This window comes from Manis pentadactyla, chromosome 2, assembly GCF_030020395.1.
Source record: "Manis pentadactyla isolate mManPen7 chromosome 2, mManPen7.hap1, whole genome shotgun sequence".
Taxonomy (NCBI): Eukaryota; Metazoa; Chordata; class Mammalia; order Pholidota; family Manidae; genus Manis; species Manis pentadactyla.
The window spans coordinates 66,946,335-66,966,031 of record NC_080020.1 but is presented as its reverse complement, the minus strand read 5'-3'; the positions used below and the strand labels follow the sequence as shown (position 1 = coordinate 66,966,031).

The window sequence follows — 19,697 nt, the reverse complement described above, 5'->3', positions numbered from 1 at the left end:
CCCTTTTGTATTTCCACAGTGCATTGTGAAATCTTAATCTAGAATATGGTCTTCCTCCCAAAAAAGAGATGTGATTCAAGAAAGTTCTGGTAAAATTATTTAGTAATAAGATATGGTAATTATACGGGCTATTCCCTTTGTACTAAAAGATGCTTCTGAATCTGCTTTCTGGATAGATGCAACTTATCCCATGTGACCCCAGGGGAATTTCTCTGTTTTAGTATTTGAAGGATTACTGTCACAGAAGATGGCTCCCACAAGACTCACTGGACCCTATACCGTGTTCCTATACCTCAGTCTGTATGTATGAGAAGTTTTATAAAACCCAGTTTTCCCCATGGCCAGGCCATAGCCTCTGGCCATGTTTTTCCATCAAGCATCTATTCTAAGGTCTCCTACCACCCAGATTTAAAAAGAATCGTCTTCCCCTTAGGCATTCACTAGCCTGACCTCAGAGATGACCCAGAGTCTTATGGAATAAATGAGAAGCTTCCTTCAGGTATAAACACAGTGTACCTCAGAGAAAGAACAATACTCAATAGGGAAATTTTTAAGACTTTACTCTATGCTTCAGTGGATATACTGGAGAACAAGGGACCATTCTTAGAGATAGAAATAACATGGAAAGGAAGAAGGAAAGAGAAAAGATGTGGAAATCAGTCTTCAGAAATCTGAGTTGTTGCTTAGAGGCACATTTGGAGTGAGAGGAAGGCTGTTCTAATATAAGAAAGTGGAAACTCAGCACCTATTCATATGTGGAAATGTATTAAAAATTATACAAAATGCATTATACCTTGAAACATGAAAGGCACTGAATGAATGACTCACACCTTTAAATAATTTACTCCTTTCAAATCCTGTATATGCCCAAGGATGCAAGTCTGCAGAACACTTTTGGTTATGAATATAAACATGATACTAGGAAAATGTAAGCTTATCCAGATATACAGCACCTCTTCTTGAACAGACATTTAGCAATTATTATGTAGACCAATTTCACATAGTTTAACAATATGGGGCCTTAGTATATTTTTTACTAATAATCAGTTATTGCAAATCTACCTTATGGTTTTTATAATTAAGCAGTTGTTTTTAAAAGCATATTAATAAAAATTATTTGAAATAAACACAAGTAATGTAATATAAAGTTTCTTAATTTTACATTAGATCTCAATGAAGCTGTATTTCCTTATTCTAAAAAAAAAGGTTTTTATAATTATAAAAATTCCATGCATTTTCTAAGTGACAAAGCACTAGTTTATTTCATCTATAATTATGATCTCATAAAAGCTATTTAAATACACACATTTGAAAGAATATTTTTGCAGGTTGCTACATATAATATGATTTTCTTAAAATTTAGTATGACTTGATGAAAACATACTTGACCAATAATAAAATGTAGGTGTGTCTTGATTACCTGAAATCCTCAGTTTTCTTGGTTTATTTTTTTCTTACCACAATTTCATATTCCATTTAAGAACAAAGTCTTTCACTCTGAAAATGTGCTAAAATTTAGGATTGTGTTATTTCTTCAAAGCTACAAGTATGACTTCTTTCCAACCAATATGTTCTAAATTTCAGGAAGGAAATTGACAGAAGTTTCATAAAACCCAAGACTGGCAGAAACAAAGTAAATAATGATGAAACTGAGCAATAAATCACCCAGAAGGCGTGTCCCCTGCCAAAAAGAATAGCATTTCACCCTCCAAGAAACAAATGGACACTATGTCCCACAGAAAGCCAGGGCTCACATGTCATCATCACTCACTTCTTTATCCTTTCGCCAAAGGAAGCCACTTCATCTAGGATGTTCTGGACACTGATACATACCTCTTGGATGGCATAGATTTTATTTATAAATCCCTTTTTTTCACTGTCCTAAAATACAATAAAGAGAGATTCTGTAAAGGTATTGTTTAGTGCATGAATTCTTTGAATTGTCCATCTTATATTTTTACACTTAAAAAAACTTCATATCTGCATATATATAAATGGATACTTGAAGCCCATGAAAGTTTCAGGATACAAAGGGAGATGGAGGAGGAAGGGTACCCAGCATCACTGACACGTACAAGCATAAAGGTAACTGCAAAGAACAAGGCACAGATCCTGGTGCTGTTGCCCTGAGGAACAAACATTTCAGCAGCCAGGGGGAGGGGAGGTGTAAAGTTGCAAGATAGAGGTCAGGTCTCATAATGACCAAATCCAGAATCTGTACTGACCCTGGACACACCATGACTCCATCCTTAGCACACCTAGTTTCTTGTACCCTACCACCTACAGACGTAAATTTAGTCTTGGCTCCAGATAGTTCAACAGTAGAGAATGCTGGGTGCAAATGAGAATACCTGTGAGCAATGAAAACTGAAGGAAAAAAAAAAAAGACAAGGTCAACTGAAATCCTTTAATTGGCACTTCCTAGATAGTACCTTAGGTAGATCAGATTCACGGTAAGCCTGGTTAGTCACATACTTTATACAGTAGCATATGCTCTAGTCAGGGTTCTAACAAGACATTTTCCCCCTTCTTTGTACTTAGTTCTTCATTTTTAAAACGTGCTGGATTTAAGCAAAGCTGGTATGCTCCAAGGAATGGGTGAGGATTGAGCATAAAGCACCCAGAGAGTGGTGTGAGCCTGGGGGAAATGTGCACATTTTGTAATTTTAGACCCAGAGGAAGAAATAGTGGTGGCCTTTCACGATTGAAAATTCTGCTTAGTAGCCTGGCATCACAGGCACTTGCCTAGGCTGTTCGGTGGAGATCATCCAACCCTGATTCCATGACTCCATTCCTCCATGCCAGCTTGAATATCTATGGAAATGTAGATCCAATTTCATTACTTTAGCTTCTTTTGAACACTAGCACACTGTGCCAGAACACTTGAGACCTCATGTGGCAGTCAGTGCTTGCTGAAAGCAGCCAGGAAGCTAGAATAATAATGTCGTCATGTTGCACATTTACATACTGACTTTCATTTCAGAAGAGTTGAAAGCACTTTGCACTGTGAACACTTGGCTGGGACTGGCATCCTGCCACCTTTGAAATCGAGGACAAGTGAATGACAGGTGTGTGTGCAGCCTCCAAGGAAGGACAACAGGGTACGTAAGACTGAGGACATGGAGGCCAGTTTTATAACATCATCTTTAGATACCAGTCATGAGCCCTCATTTTAAATTTAATTACCATGGGAGATATTGTCTACATTTTTCACCTTGCTTAAGCCAAAAAGGATTGTCATATGATGATATATATGAGATGCATAAGGCTTAAAGTATATGGAACAACTAAGTACTCTTGGGGTCCCCACTATCTTCAAAAGTCACTCTTCACTTGTCACTACAGACATGGGTGCAGTAATTTCTTGTCTTTTTTCCCTCCCCAGTAATAAAACAAAATGCATTAATTTCATCTATGCAATTGTACACTTTAGAATAACCAGTGGCTCCTAGTTCTCTACATAATTACAAAGTTGTTCTGCTCTAATCATCTCCATGGCCCTCAGTGTTCTCTCTCAAGCACCAGCTAAGTTCATTTATTACTATTAAGTGAAGTGCTTTTCAAATATTTTTCTATATACAGAATAAATCAAGCTGGAGTCCAAGCATGCTGGTTGTACAACAAAAGTTCTTTGAGAATAATATCAGTTCAATATTATAATGTGAAAAATATTTCTTTCACAGTAGCAATAAAATATGTAAAATACTTAGGCATAATCTTAACAAGAAATGTATAGAATCTATCTTAAGGAAACAATACTGTGTTTCTGCGTTATAACTCTGAATATTAAAATATATTCTTTTTTTCAGTTGGACTTACATGCATAATGCAATTTCAAGCAAATAGTAATGTATTTGGAGTGGAGTAAAATGGAATTTGATATTAAGTGTTTTTAAAATTTTGTAGAATAAGTAACTGTAGCCATGAAATTTTTCACAAAAGAGAAACCATGATAAGGCATTTATTGTACCAAATATTTAAGTAATTAAACTATGAATGATGAGCAATGAAAGATTGGTGTATGATATAGTCAATAAACATCCGGAAAAACTTTCATTGCAGGTTTGTTTATAAAAACAAAAGGAGAAAAACCACTAACATGTTAGATGGAATTAATTATGGTACATACAATTGATAGACTTATGAAATAAAAAATATTGTTTATAGAGTATATTTTGTGACAATGAAAATGCTATGATCTAATAGAAACTGAATAAAATGGGAAGTAAATGTGATTGATATAGAGCATAATCCTAAATTTTTTTTCAAATGGATAGATTAGAAAAAAATGAAGGGAATGTGTCAAAATATTAAAAGTAATGGAAGTTTATCTTCTTCTTATTTTCCTGTAATATTAAAATTATTTGCAATTAATATGTTTTCCTTTTATAATCAGAATATTTCCCTAATTTTCTCCAACAACATTATTGAAGGAACATGGGTAAAAGAAGTAAACTGGCACTCATTGAACATGATTTTATATGGTTTATCTGTTTTTTTCTCAGTGAATTTTTGTATTTTTATACTTATTTTTAGAAAATAGTAGAATATAAATAGACACTTATTAAGCAACTGTAAAGTGCTTTTCATTGTTCATTCAATCATCACAGCCATCCTACAATGCAGATATTTTTCTCTGCTCTATGGAAGAAGAAACTGAAGCCCAGGGAGACTTGACAGAGCTTGGATTAGGACTCCAACAGGCCAACTCTGCCCAAGTCTGTTCTCCCCACAATATACCACATGACCTTCCCATTCTCCCCAGATGCTTTCAGTTCCTATCCAGAATCCCTGTGAGGTAAACAAGAAAAGATTTGAAAATATCTAGGAACTTATCTTGTAGGAACCATGATCAGCAAGAAAATCAAATCTGGAACTTGATTTAACAGTGGAAAGTGAAAGAGGTGTTAAAAACCACCAGATTTCATGTCAATAACACAGTGTATAAATATAAACATAGGACCCTAGTGAAGATGTGTCATTTAAGGAATCTACAAAGACTGTTTCCAGTAGATAGTTAAAATGCAATTACAGATGTTTGATGATTGGCTGAGAGTTTTACAAATCTGCTACTCTTAATTGTCTTTGTTTCTTCTGCACTCCCACCCTACCCCCAGCCCCTCACCCAGGGCCACCAAAAACCAAAATAAGATGGTCTGTAATTCTGGCAAAATGTTAAAAAGCAAATGCTTTGAACCTCACACCAGTAAGGATTGCCACCATCCAAAAGACAAACAACAAATATTGGCGAGGTTGTGGAGAAAGGGGAACCCTCCTACACTGCTGGTGGGAATGTGAATTAGTTCAACCATTGTGGAAAGCAGTATGGAGGTTCCTCAAAAAGCTCAAAATAGACATACCATTTGACCCAGGAATTCCACTTCTAGGAATTTACCCTAAGAATACAGCAGCCCAGTTTGAAAAAGACAGATGCTCTCCTATGTTTATCACAGCAGTATTTACAATAGCCAATAATGGAAGCAACCTAAGTGTCCATCAGTAGATGAATGGATAAAGAAGATGTGGTACATATACACAATGGAATATTATTCCGCCATAAGAAGAAAAATCCTACCATTTGCAACAACATGGATGGAGCTAGAGGGTATTATGCTCAGTGAAATAAGCCAGGCAGAGAAAGACAAGTACCAAATGATTTCACTCATATGTGGAGTATAAGAACAAAGAAAAACTGAAGGAACAAAACAGCAGCAGAATCACAGAACCCAAGAATGGACTGACAGTTACCAAAGGGAAAGGGACTGGGGAGGATGGGTGGGAAGGGAGGGATAAAGGGGGCATTACGATTAGTATGTATAATGTGGAGGGAGGCACAGGGAGGGCTATGCAACACAGAGAAGACAAGTAGTGATTCTACAGTATCTTACTACACTGATGGATATTGACTTTAATGGGGGTTGTGGGGGGGACTTAGTGAAGGGGGAAACCTAGTAAACAATGTTCCTCATGTAATTGTAGATTAATGATACCAAAATAAAAAAATAAAAAAGCAAATGCTTTGGGATAAAACTTTCATTTTAAAATCTCCTTCATTAAATTCTATATTCCTCTATTGTGGTCTCCAACCAATGAAGTAATTACTCTTTGTACACAGTATGTGACCCAAAACTGCATTGGGTAATGGAATTGCTCTGTGTTGCATTCCAACATTTCATACTTTTTTCACTAATGTTCAATACTTTATTAGTAGAGAATAAATTGGTACATTTCTTTTATTGTCATTTTTGCTTTCGTTTATAAACCAGTTTGGATGAAAGAAATATCATAGGGTAGTTAATCATCCAAAAGCTTCGTAGTAACACTTTATTTTTTTTAATGCATTATTAAGGTTTCTTTTGAAGATGTAAGAAAAAAATTACCCATTAAAAAAGAGCTATAGCTATAAATCTGAGTACATTTGAGATTTATATTCTATAAGTTTTTCTAATGACTATAAAATTTAAAAAAATCTTAAATAGTCTATAAAGCATCAAGAATTGCAAATCTGAAATAGTGATTCTTTCATATTCACCTATTTATTACCACATGTCACATCAGAAAGTTAACTCAGTTTTTCTGAAAAAGTACTACTTCCCAGCTTTGAGATATTTGGGAAAATCTAAAGACCTAAAGAATCAATAGGAGTACCATACATATTAGGAGAATTCTGTTCACTGGCTTTCAAATAAAATGACAAATGCCCCCAGTCATTGATTCTGTTCCAAGTGGGGACAAGAAACCAAATTGATGGGTACCAGGGGATGTGTATGACGGGCTGGGTCCCTCATCCAGCTGCATCCTGCCACAGCCATGGTGCTTTTCGTGGTCCTGCCAAGGTGATCACTATCAGCCCTGTTGATATCATAGTAAATGAATCTGGTGAACACCTGTGCTGTACCAATCAGCAGGTATGTAGAATGTTTGCTCAAAATATAATTATAAAATTAATGTTATTTCAGTTTCTAAGGTGAGAGAGTGTCATACAAGTACAAGTGGGGCAGCTATCGAATCTCATGCCAGGATGACCATAAAATGGAATGATCCCAGCAAACCAGAACATATGTTTACTCATTTATGATTTCCTGGAGGAAACATACAGATTGCCACCCCAAAGAGCTGATCTTCCTCATAATTTTGCTTTTCCTTTAAAGTCTTCCTATGTAACCTCTAGCAAAAAGTGAGAAATAAGATTGAAATTTGCTCTGAGACAAAACTGTTATAATCAATAGAGTACAGCTCTTCTGTTAGCATGTATATGATTGTGTTGGAATATGTTTTATGTGATTTATTTTTTATGCTAAATATGGTTTTGCTACACAGCTTTCTTGTTCATTCAGTAAAATGCCCTGCAAAACAGACTTGTTTCCACATCTTTACTCCTAACCTTTGGAAAATATATTAGATATAAAGTATAGATTCAATAAAGCCACACAAAGTGATGGAATGTTTTCTCTGGGCCAATATTCCTTCTTTTTCAGATATAGAAGACTATGTTTCAGCCCAAAATCCAGAATAGTGAAATTCTCAAGAGAGTAGCTTGGCAACTCAGAGACCACTGACCACTGCATCTTACCCTAGTGTCTTACTTAGTTTTCATTACATCCAATCTTAATCAGGTTACTTAGTGCCTTGGCTCTTTTCCTTAAAAATAGGAACTCGCCATTGAGACATTAAAGGATTCTGAGATATATTCAAGGTTAAAAGGACAGATGGACATCATTTAAGACAGTATATTTTTCTTTTAAAAAGTAAAAGTGCTCAAGGACATCTGCATTTTAGGGTTATAAAAGAGACTAAATAGGATAAGACGTGGAGAGCTCAGTACAATGCCTGGTACCTAATGTCTATAAGTATTACTGATAGTAGCGGTAGTAGGAATGAAATTATGGATACAATTCCTTATTGAAAGAATTCAAATTATTTTTATATATTTTTGCTTATACTAAAAACAAAATTTTGTAATATTACAGAGAACTCCCAAATATATGAAACCTTTTATGCATGTTTAATTTTGCCCCAGATGACTTAGTGTTAACTTCTCAGATTACATTTTGGAAAATGATGGTAGGTTCTTTGTAATAGTACATTGAGAAGATTTTTCCTCCCTTCTGCTAACTCTGCACATGATTTCCTGCAGAATGAGCATCTACCTAGTCTTAATTTTTTGCTTACTCTGTTGCAAGGTAGCCCCTATGATTTTCAGTATTCATTTTCTACAATGCAATTTTTCATCACATTTAGTTGTGCCTTGCCCTATTAATTTAATAATATACATTTTGCATGTAACCTTAAAGGTGGTTGTAAAGTAAAAAAAAAATTTGGAGAGAAATGTTCCGTGGGCTAGGCAGTATAAGCAGTAGGCATTTAAAAATGGCAGCTGGCATTCCTAAATTGTTACAAAAGCCAAGAAGGAAAAAGGAGGAAGGAAGAGAAAGGGAGGGAGGGAGGGAAGGAGGAAGAAGATAGGAGGTGAAAAAAGGGAAGAAAGAGAAAAAAGAGTAGACTGAGGGAAGAAAAAGAAGGGGGAGGAAAGAGGGAGAGGAAAACTTGAGGAGGAGACATTCCAGGGAGCCAAGGAGGAGGAGGAGGAGACCACGAGCTCGCGGGGTGAAGACAAGGAGCAGAAGGAATAGCTTCTTGGATCAAAAACAAAACTGACCTAAGGCCAAGGGAAAACCAAAACCCCTTAACGAACTAGGTTAACTTCTAATTCAGTAAAACTATTATTTATAAAGGGCAGCATATAAAATATTTAATTTCCATTAAATGTAAATGTGAATGAAACTTATAGAAAACACCCAGGGACGCAGATGTATGTTAGGAGGGAGAGTTCTTAGGAGCCGATTTTGCCAAATCTCCCTCTTTCAAATTATTTCAGGTAACCCCTTATAACTCCTTCTAGTACTTAAAAACTCTTAAATATTAGGGGTATATGTCAATATCAAAACCTTTGGCTTAATCTTGCCAGCAGAAGTGCATGTTCCAGAGAGTGGCTTTACAGCTTGTGAGCTCAGGTCATTTTGCCCCAAGAGAGGTTGTCCTTTCAGAGGGACTCCCATGTGAAGGGGCCGGAACGCCTGGCTCCAGGTTCACCTCCATAGAACCACAGCAGAAGCTGGGAGGCTGCTGCTCCCAAGGAGCCAGAGAGGAAAATAAGTGACAGAGTATACTTTCACCCAGGACAGTACAATATCAGTGCTGAGAAAAGAATCTGTAGGCCTCACAGGTCTCTGTAAAGTCAAAATAGCTTGTGGAAAGGTTTTGCAAATGTGAAAGCACATTGCAGGGTTATGGTGGCCTAGGACAGAGCACTGCCTGCCTTAGACTCTGGAAAAAAGTTAAATAAAGTGTGCCCTAAAATCCCTTCTGGTTACAAATCAGCCATTTTACAGAAAAGATAATAAGGGTTTTGGAAAAGCCTCTGGCCCTCAAATCGTTTGAAAGCTTATGTAAGGACACTGCTGGTGGGTGGGATTTCTCCTGCCCCTTCCTTGGGTTCTGTAGTTGAAACCTTAGTGACAGCAGGGAACAGAGTACCCAGCTTGTTTCTGAATCCAAATAACAGACTAGTTTTCCTTTATTCCTACTTATAATAAAAATGTTATGAGTACATGTATGTGTTTTAAGAAACTTCTTCTGAAATAACGTGTTTCATTGTCAAATGTGTGTTTAAATGGTTGGCATTCAAATGCAGAACTGAAAGAGAGGACAACTGAATATCCAGAGAAGGCTGGGGGTACTCTCTTATTCTAGATGACCCCAATCTTACCTAGAAGATGACTAGATTTCTAACTGGCTCTATTGCTAAACCTGGCTCCAATCCTTTCACATGTGATTTTTTAGCAATTTATTTACCTTCCTCTGTAAAATGGGGGAAATAATGGAAACTACCTTTGTGATAGTTATAAAATTAAATGAGTTTAATCCATTAAAAGCATTTACCACAAATGTCAGGAACATAGGAAATGCTCAATACATGTTAGCCACTAATATTATTAAAAATTTGAAAAGACTAAAAAAGGAAATAGTATAAAACTTACAAATGCTGAATTTTATGAAATTTAATGAAAATGACAAATTGCTCCCTTCTTATTTAGAATATATTTCAGGACTCTTACATTGGTATAGCTTCTTTGTCACCTAATGCGAGCATAGATTATTTTTTATGTATCATCTTACATGATCCTTACAAAAGTTACAGGTGGGTGGCAAGTATTCTCATTTCCTGCGTGAGGAAACCCGAGACCAGTCGCCTAATGTCCTAACTCAAACTTCTGCCCCAACCCATGCTCCCTCTCCCTGGGTGTCTCCAGCCATATCTGTACTCATCTGAGATGTGGGACCTGAAAATAAGTAGATGCATCTGTTTACAATATTCCTGCCTGCTAAAAATTGTACATTCTTCATAGCCCAAAGCTAAACTCATGCAAGGTGCACGCCTTCTATCCTGTGATGTTATCTGTGCTGATAAAGGTAGAATCAGTGATTTGTTCTTCAACAAGCTTCATGGCTGAATCCGGGCCAGAATTTATTATTTACTCTCCTAACAGCACAAGCTTTGTTACTAATTTACTTACTAATGCAGTTTTTAATCAATGAAAGATTCTCTTTCTTATGTACACAAAGTCATATACACAAAGCTGTGGAACCCTTGAAGGTTTCTTTCTTGAATAGATTTTGTTATGAAAACAATCATTTACCTTTGTAAAGGATAAACTTTCTGGCTTATAAAGCATCTTAAAGTTATTCTACCACTTGGATGACAAGGGCAGGTGGTCCCCTGCTTTACAGATAAGAAAACTGAGGCTTAGAGAAGTTAAGGTCTCATTACTAGTTGAAAAGTGTTCCTGGGACTTTAACCCGTATGTCCTGCCTGAAATTGAGCTCCTTGCAGGTCCCTGTCAAAAAGCTGTCAAGTCACATATGGTATTTCTTCACTACATTGTTTCAGATATTCAAACTTGGCTCTTCCCAAAAACCTAATCTTTGAGTTATAATCAAATTGTGTGAGAAAAGAATCATATTAATATTATAAAAACAATGCTCTATGTGACTTCTCCAAAACCAAGTCAGGAATACTTTGTGAAATCCGGAGGCTATTTTTCTTTACAAATACTTTACAAGACAAACTTGTACCTTTCTAAAAAAGCACATCTGTTGTAAATTACTCCTTTACAGAAAGAAAGAATCACCATCTTTTCTTCCCATCTGAGCTTAAAAGAGATTTGTTGACATATTCTAAGGCCGGCATAGACAAAACAGCACAGGAAAGAGGAGGCGGTCAGCAAGACCAGGGCTTGGTTTTGCTTAAACTAATACCACATGCCCCATGAACCATTAGCTGTTTTTTATTTCCTGCTCTAAAGATCTGTACTGAAAATAATCTGGGGTAGGAAAAAGTTGCACATATCTTTTTTTCCCCCAACAAGATGCTGTGTTAGCAAATAGAACATATGAGCCACCTTCAGCAAACCAAGGTCTTTAACAATCCATTTTTCAAATACTACTGGTATTTCCTTTCCAAACAAAGATGGACTGTGACTGGAATCAATTTCATCATTTGTATGGTTACAATTGCCAAGTTTCTGGAAATAATAGCCATAAATACTGGATAATATTTTTTATATGAAGCCAACAACAGTTTTATTGCCATTTAATTTCCATGATTTGTTTGTTATAAGTTTTCAGTGTTCTGAGAGCATGATGTTTAGGGATAGAGAAAAATCTTAAGTACAAATCAGGGGAAAAGCGATGTCAAAGTCATGTTAATGGCCTGACTTGAATCAACCAAACAAGGGAAATCAGCATGAGGTAAAAACTATTCCCTCTACCATTTAGGATTCTTTTCCTCAGTTTCCCTATAAATTGCATAATATAACATCACCCATCATTTTCAGACCTTTGCATATTGTAGGAAATGGTAAGGACTGAGAATTCATTTGTCCCCTTTGAGATGATAATAGAGCTCTTCAGTGAAATTTGACAAAACAGAGGTGATGGTACAAATAAAGGCCTGGTGAATTTGAAGAGAACTCGGCCATCTTTCTCTATTGATGCCATATGTAGCACATACCTGAGTAACAACTTCATGGTCTATGGGATGCTGCTGATATATGGGGTGGGCCTCTCCCCTAAGCCCCTTCCTTACTGCAAACTAAATCACTAAAACAGGCTCATTCTGAGATCAACCTGGAAGAAAACACCAAAGGCCCACTTCATTGAGCTGATGGCAGAATTGTTACTTACTTAGTTCTGCAGATCACGGTCTTTCAATTTATTTGGGAGAAGAGGAAGGGAGTATAAATGGCAAGAAATACTAGGAATCAATTTGAAAAAAATCTCTCAAATTCTCTCTCTGGGGATGGCCATTGGTTTAACAGGATAAAATAAGCTCTTCAGAAATAGTAGCTTATCCATTTTCATATAAAATTTCTGCATTTTAAATAAAAGTAGGGTAGCCCTGGGTTGAGGCTGTGATATACATTCCTGGTGTGGCCCTAATCAGGCAGATGGATGCTGTAGGCTGGAATCCTGTTGTACATTTTACAGCCACGTGATCTTGTCTAAGGGACGTAACTCCTCAGATACCCAGTTTCTCCATCAGTAAGATGGAGAGACTGTCTACCTGACAGCATTGATGTGGGAACAGAATGAAGTCATGTATATAAGGAAATGACACATTAGTAGATATTAAATAAATACATTTCCTTTCCCCCACTAATTGTCTTTCTGCCCAAAGGGTAACATTTTCCCTTTTTTTTTGCCTAATTTCTCTTACTTTCCTTTCTCCTTCCTGGAGTTTGTATTTAGAAGCCCAATTATCATTCCCTTCATTTATATCACCTCCCCAATGTTCAGTTTAGCCAAATCTTAGTCTATTCTTTTTATTCATTAATTCAATAAATATTGAGCGACAACTACATACTATTCTAGGCTCTGGGAATACAGTGATAAACAGAACAGCATCAAGCCAACATAGTAGTAAAGAAAAAAACCAGCCATGTGTAGCAATGACAGTGCCGAGTGTAACAGTGAGACCTGAATAGGTACATCTCGAGAGTGTGCTGAGGGAGGGCTGTCCAGAGGATGACCTTCATGGGTGAGAGCTGCTCATGTTGAGGAGAACAGAAACTACTGTAGGCATTTCAGACAACCTTAACACAGTGAAGTGGCTACACTGGGGGTGGAAGAATTCAGAATCCAATAGAGCAACAAATATTAGGGGCTCAGGAGCCACCACCAGAAGGAGGGGGTGTTCCTGGGGCCCAAATGATGGACCACACGGACCCACCATGGCATGAGCCACAGGCACGGGCAGGGCTCCTTGGCAGAATTTGCAATTTTGAAGGAGATGCTGACCCACTGCAGAGGGCAGCACCTCATCCCAGCTGGAAAATGTCCCTGTAAGCATAGGTGAGGAGGGGCTGGAGAAAGGAGAAAGAAAGGGGAGGAGAAAAAGGAAAGAGAAACAGAGAGCATAAAAGAAATTGTACTTTTTCCCTTCCAGCATCTCCTTGCCCAAATCCTCCAAGAGCCATTGTCAAGGCAGCTGGGAAATGTGGAACCAGAAAAGCGGGTGGGCATTTCCCTGAAAGCAAACAAGCAATAAACAGAAGAAGGCAGCCCAACTGGAAGGAGCTGGGGACGGGGGTGGGTAGGAATCGGGGACCCAGCACAGGGCCCTGTCCTGTTGTCTCCAAAGGAGAAACGAACTTGATTTGTTCCAGGAAATTAAGAAAGTCTAGAGCAAGGTGGCCGGGTGAAGGGGAGAGAAGCCCAGGAAGGTCCCAGAGAAGCAGGCGGTGCCACAGAGGGCCTTGTGAAGCCGAGTAAAGAGGGGGGATTCTTTTGTAAGGTGATGGGAAACCTGGAACATTTCAACCAGAACAACATGATCTAATGTATGTTTTTAAAAGACCACATAGTCATAATGCATTGTAGAGGAGAAACAAGATAGGAGGTCACTATTGTAGTCCACAGGAGATGGGAGCTCAGACCAGGTGGATATATTCACAAAGGTTTGGAAGTACAGTCACCGTAGTTAATAGATTGTATTTGGGAGGTGAGAGAAAGAGAACTCAAGGAACTGCCTACATTTTTGGCTGAGCGACTAGGTAAACAAGGTTGGCTTTACTGAGCTAGAAAATAGAGGAAGAGCACTGTTGGGGAAAGAGCAGAAGCAGAGCTGCATCTGGGCCGTGAGAAGGTCTGCGGTGCTTATGGGACATCCAAGAGGTGATATCAGTAGGCACATGAAGAGAGGGGGAGGGCCGGAGATACAAATTTGAAAGTCCCTGGCATCTGGAAGGCCTGTAAAGTCGTGCACACAGAAGGAGTCGCCCAGGGAAAGAACACAGACGGAGGGGGCCGGAACCAAGCCCCAGGGCACAAAACTTAGTTGTTGAGCAAATGAGGAGGAACCAACAAAGGAGACTGAGAAAGATGGAGACAGGAGAAAAGTTAGCAAGAGGCATCCTATAGGTCAAAAGAAAATGTTCTAAGAAGGAGGGAGGGGCAACCTCACTGACCCTCTGCTTTGAGGCCAAGAAACGCCAGCGGATTGCCGAGCACGGCGTATGGACGAGAGCAAGTCCCACTCAGCAGCAGCAATGGGAGTTCTGTCTAGATGGAGCAAAGGTGAATGAAAGGCTGACAGCAGACACCACTCTCAGAAAGTCTTGCTATAAAGGGTCGCTAAAAAAGAGGGAGGAAAATGGAGAGTATATACATGGGGTCAAAAAGGGGGATTTTTTTTTTTGAGGATGGTAAATACAGCCTTACTACTCAAACGATGATCTGCATTTTAACAAGATCCCCAAGTGATTCATACATCAGCATATTTGCTTGCTCTTGGAATGACGTAGAATAGAGGAGAAAGGGATGGCACAGACAAGGGGCATGACCCCAGGAACGCACGTTTGGGAAGGTCTGGGGCAGAGCCCAAGTGGAGGGGAGACACAGGACTCTCTCCTCCCCTGGGAGCAGAGGGAAGGTATGAGAGTGGTGCTAATGAAGCAGGACTGAGCTTTGGTCTGAGGATGTGGAAGTTCCTAAACTTGTTTGTGATTTCTCAGTGTTACAGGAGGCAAAAATCATCAGCTGAGAGCGAGCAGGAGCAGCAGCTGGCTGGTGCGGCTTGGTGGAAACAAAAGCAGAGGGGAACTGTTCACTGGTCCTTCTCAGGTCTGTTCATGGCCCAGTAGGGTGACTGATATGAGCTCTGCACTGTCCTACTTACTACTGGTTTTGTATTTCAGTCTCTTTCACTGCCTTAATAAAATTAAGACTTATCCATCTTGCCTAGCAGTCTTTTATTAAATCCCCTTTTATAAACCTTAAAAGGATGCCACATAATTTACCATTAAAATACCTTAACCAGATTTGTGTTCAACAGCCATGATGGGCCCCTATAAGGAAGACAAAGACCCTTCTTTTGGACAAAGACTTCCTCTCCAGGCCCTGCCCCAGCAGAGCTGGCCATGCAGCCGGCACCCAAGTCCAAATCCAGCCTCTGAAAACAAGAAGATACAGCTGTGTTTTCTTTTTATTTTCTCACCCATTCCTGCTTTTTATTCCTGATTTTGATTTCTGAGGAGACGAAAGACAGCTCTTGGCTAAATAACTGGGTAAACAATGTAGAACTTGGCCATGTCACAGGTAATCTGTGTTTGTTTCATTATGCTGGTGGGAAGCAGAAAGTCAGTTTCTAATGTATGAACGGCCCAACCAGATCTGTACCGTCTATCAGGGAATTATTTGCTGCTTCAGAGAAGGATCCTTGTTGATCTCTAGATCCATTGGCATACAACTGGTCATTGTAAAAAAAAAAATATATATATATATGGTTCCAGCACAAGCTGCTCTAGCTTTAGTGATGTGTATGATCCTTGTCCTGGATTTTAAATAAACCCTCAAGTCTGTTTTCTGAGTGGACCTTTTACCCCAGTTCAGTTTGTGCCAGAGAGTCCACCATCAAATAAGGATGAGGAATCATTTCTAATGCAAGCTGGAAAGAGCTGGTGACAGAGAAGGGCCTGCATGCAGCTGGTGATGCAGAGGTGGGTTTCAAAGCCATACCTTGTAGGAGGTGGACCTTGCTGGGCATCTCGTAAAAGTGCCCCTGCCAGCTCTGTGAAGGTTGCCCTCCTCTCATCTTGTGACACCTATTCTTCCCTCCTAAACCCATCTCCTCATGTTGCAGAAGGGAATCAGAAATAGATACTCGTTAGTGTTTGGGAAACTGTAATAAAATCATGAACACACTGAGTTCTGGACCACAGCTAACTTTAGCAACTCAAGCCAAACACACACACACACACACACACACACACACACACACACACACACACACACACATTCATGTAATCACAGTAATTGCAGAAGAACTTGACCAACATAAAATCAAGTACCTGTGTTACAAATGAAAGAAGAAAACCTACAATATGAAGGAATTGGGAAATAGTACCACTGCAAGAAAGAGTGGACTTAGCTTCAGGAGAACAAAAAATTATTTTTGGTATATTTTCTTGCAGAGCTTAATAAATCTCTACATACTTAAAGGAATTTAGATGGTTCTGAGTCTAACATGGTAAATCAATCCTGAATTTGAAAGCATTTGGTCTACTGCTTGGTATATAGTAAGTTCTCAAAAATCTTACTTATTACCATTTTAATATTATTACCATTATTTTTGTTACTATCATTGAGTGTTGGAAGATAGATTACAATAAATATTGACTTTTCCAACTGACTCTTTATATTTCTATGATATCATATATACACAAACATCTAAATGCCTCTGTTTATGAACGTGTCCTGACTGTAAGCATGAGTTACAACAATCCGCTCTTCCTCAAATACACTGTGCAGAGTTGATAGGAATTATTTTTAACCTTCTGGTTTGTGTGACTTTCTGGCACACCCACCAGTATTATGAATTAGCTATTTATCTGAGCCAAACTGCTGCTACACAGAAAAACAAATAGAAAAGTAGCATTCTCCAGATAAACAGATAGCTGGGAGAAACAAAGACAACACCATAAATAGATCTTTTTAAAAAAGAAGTTTTAATATTCACTTTATTAGTCCAAATGCCAAATTCATCCTTCTAATTACTGCATTCTTATTTTTCTTTCCATTCCTGAGAATCATTTAAGTAGTTTTCTTTAGTAAATGGGCATTTATTTATTCCTTTTGAGTTAACAGAGATAACTGTAATATCAATTAAAAACTTGAAATCAGGGATTCCAGGTAGCAATGTAGAAAGTCATTTTGTGGAAGAGACACCTACTGGCAAATACCCTGTGAGTTTCATCATAACTGTAGAGAAATTAGTCCTCAGTGACTACATTTGAGAGACATGGTTTTAAGAAATTTTGAAAGACAGTATTATCAAATTACAGAAAGGATTAATTGACAGGCAGTTCTTTTCAACATTGTGATTGCTATGTTTTTTTTTTTCTGTCAGTATAAAATGTTCATCCATCTGAAGGTTTGTATATTTCTCCTTAGCATCCTATTAGCTTGATTAATAAATTTAATCAACATTTTAGTTGCTTAAAAAATAAGCCAAATCATCCAGGTATGGTTTATAAAATTGTTTTTATATATTAAAATTTTATGCCTACAATGGTCACATTTGAAGTTGAATTTTGTATAACTACTTAGAATAGTTTTAGCTATTCCATATATGACAAATTTGATCATTTTCATCTCCTTTATTATTTAAGTAAGCTCATTACGTTAGAGGACATTAGAAATTATTTGGAACTCACATTGGAAAATTGTTTTGTAAAATTAGTATTAGAAAAAATGCTTTAATGCAATGGAAGTCAGACAGCTAGGAGGAGCAGAGAATTTTCCATTAAAGTCTTGTTTTATCTTGTATGCAGGAATTATATGGCTGATGAGGAATTTCTTAGGGCTAGAAGGTAGATATCAAAAGGTTTGTGACTTTAGGCAAACATCCAAACCCATATTAATGCAATAAGTTCTCCAGTGTCCTCAGGCACAACAATATGATCAATAGAGGATTTCCATCTACTTTCCTTAGAACAAAATTCTGGAGGTCACAGGCTCTGTGTACATTTTGTATCATCACATTGTAGGTGCTAATCACTGGGGTCTTAGGATGGTCAAGCAACTCTGGCAATATTCCCTCCCCAAATCAATAAAGGGGATGATTCCTATCTTAAAGGAGCATTAGTAAGATTAATAAAATGTTTGATTAAAAAATAGTTGCTTTCCCCATTTCTAAACTAACTTTTAGTTCTTCATTCAAACCCAGGACACAGTGATGGATGTGGAGAAGCAGAAAGGGGAGGGAGGCATCCTGAGAGTCCTTCATAGGCCAAGAACTGGGCATTAATACTGGTATCAATACTTTTAGCCTCATTTTGCAGGTGAATATATATAATGTTAGAAAGATCACAGAACATGTAAGTGGCTGAGTGGGGACCAGATCTTAGATCTATCTGCAGGCAAAAACAGGAAAAAAAACCCAAATATTTATCATTACAGAAAAGATCTTAATATACATATCTCTGTTCAAATCACTCCAATCCTAGTTCTGTGATCCCTCCTAAGTGCAGAGTGATATTGTAATTAGCATTCAAATGAGCCCCTCACGTACCTCCAATACTCACTAAATGTACCAGCTGCCACTTACATCCCACCACCATCCTTTCCAGAATTTCTGTAAGCGCTGCTGATCAAATGCAAAGTCTCACTAGTACTCATTAAAATAGCTGTTCATTCCTCTATAGATAGTTATGGTGTGAAAAATGCGAATTTTTTTAGGATGCAGTCTTATAATACTTATTGTTCTTCTTTCCAGGCATAAACATAATACATGCTTATTGTGGAGAACTCGGAAAATAAAAACAATCATAGAAAAAAGTAAAAATCTCTGGTAAACATCTTAACATTTTACAATAAGTTCTTAGGCTCTTTTCTATTTTGTAGTTTTACTATCATTATTAATCATGTGATTGTTATGTGTCAAGCCCATCAGATGCTGGGCATTCAATGAAAAAGGCAGACTGGATCTGAATCCCTGATATTGAACATATAAATGCATTGCATTTTACAAAGGAGATGTGTCTGGTGCGCACTTATGCATATGTTTCTTGCCTTTAGTCTCCAAATGCTGAGTGTTTTGATTCCCCTTTCAATTTTGTCATTATAAAAAATGATGCAAAGAACATCTCTATACAAGTCTTTGGTACATCTTTCATAATACCCTCAAACTAAAGTCCTAGAACTTGAAATGTAGAATTGAAGGATATATGTACTTGAAGAAATTTTTTAAATTAAAATATGAGGTTTTAAAAAATAGATTATACATGTTCAAATGTATGGAAAAACTCCTTTTCTCTCTCTGGCTCCCAGCTAATTACTCTCTACCCTGGAAGTAACCAATTTCACCAATTTCTCATACATTCTCCAAGAGATTATCCTAATCACAGCCAATAAAATTCAGTCATGAGTGTGTGTGTGTGTGCATGTGCACATGCAGGCACATGCGTGCATATATTATTTTCTTTCCTTTTTTCTTAAGGCACAAATAGCAGCTTATTATAAACATTGCCCATTGCCCTGGCTTTTTCTACTTAAAAAAATACATATACATATTTGTATGTATATATGATCATTCCATATCAGTGCTAAAAATCTTCCTCATTTTTATAACTGCATGA

General features: G+C 37.7%; 1 protein-coding gene across 22 annotated transcripts in view; it reads right to left on the bottom strand.

The window, feature by feature from the left end:
* The window catches only part of MCTP1 (multiple C2 and transmembrane domain containing 1), a 516,560-nt gene that overhangs the window by 13,972 nt on the left and 482,891 nt on the right, over window positions 1-19,697 (bottom strand). For 20 of the 22 annotated variants that reach the window (XR_005032711.2, XM_036925718.2, XM_036925717.2 and 17 more), the window contains one exon: window positions 1,772-1,881. Coding sequence is in view for 19 of the 22 variants with exons in the window: in XM_036925718.2 (XP_036781613.1) it covers window positions 1,772-1,881 (110 nt within the window). In the remaining 3 variants the exon portion in view is untranslated. The remainder of the gene's footprint in view (window positions 1-1,771; window positions 1,882-19,697) is intronic. The other 2 variants (XR_005032713.2, XR_005032712.2) reach the window with 1 other exon arrangement.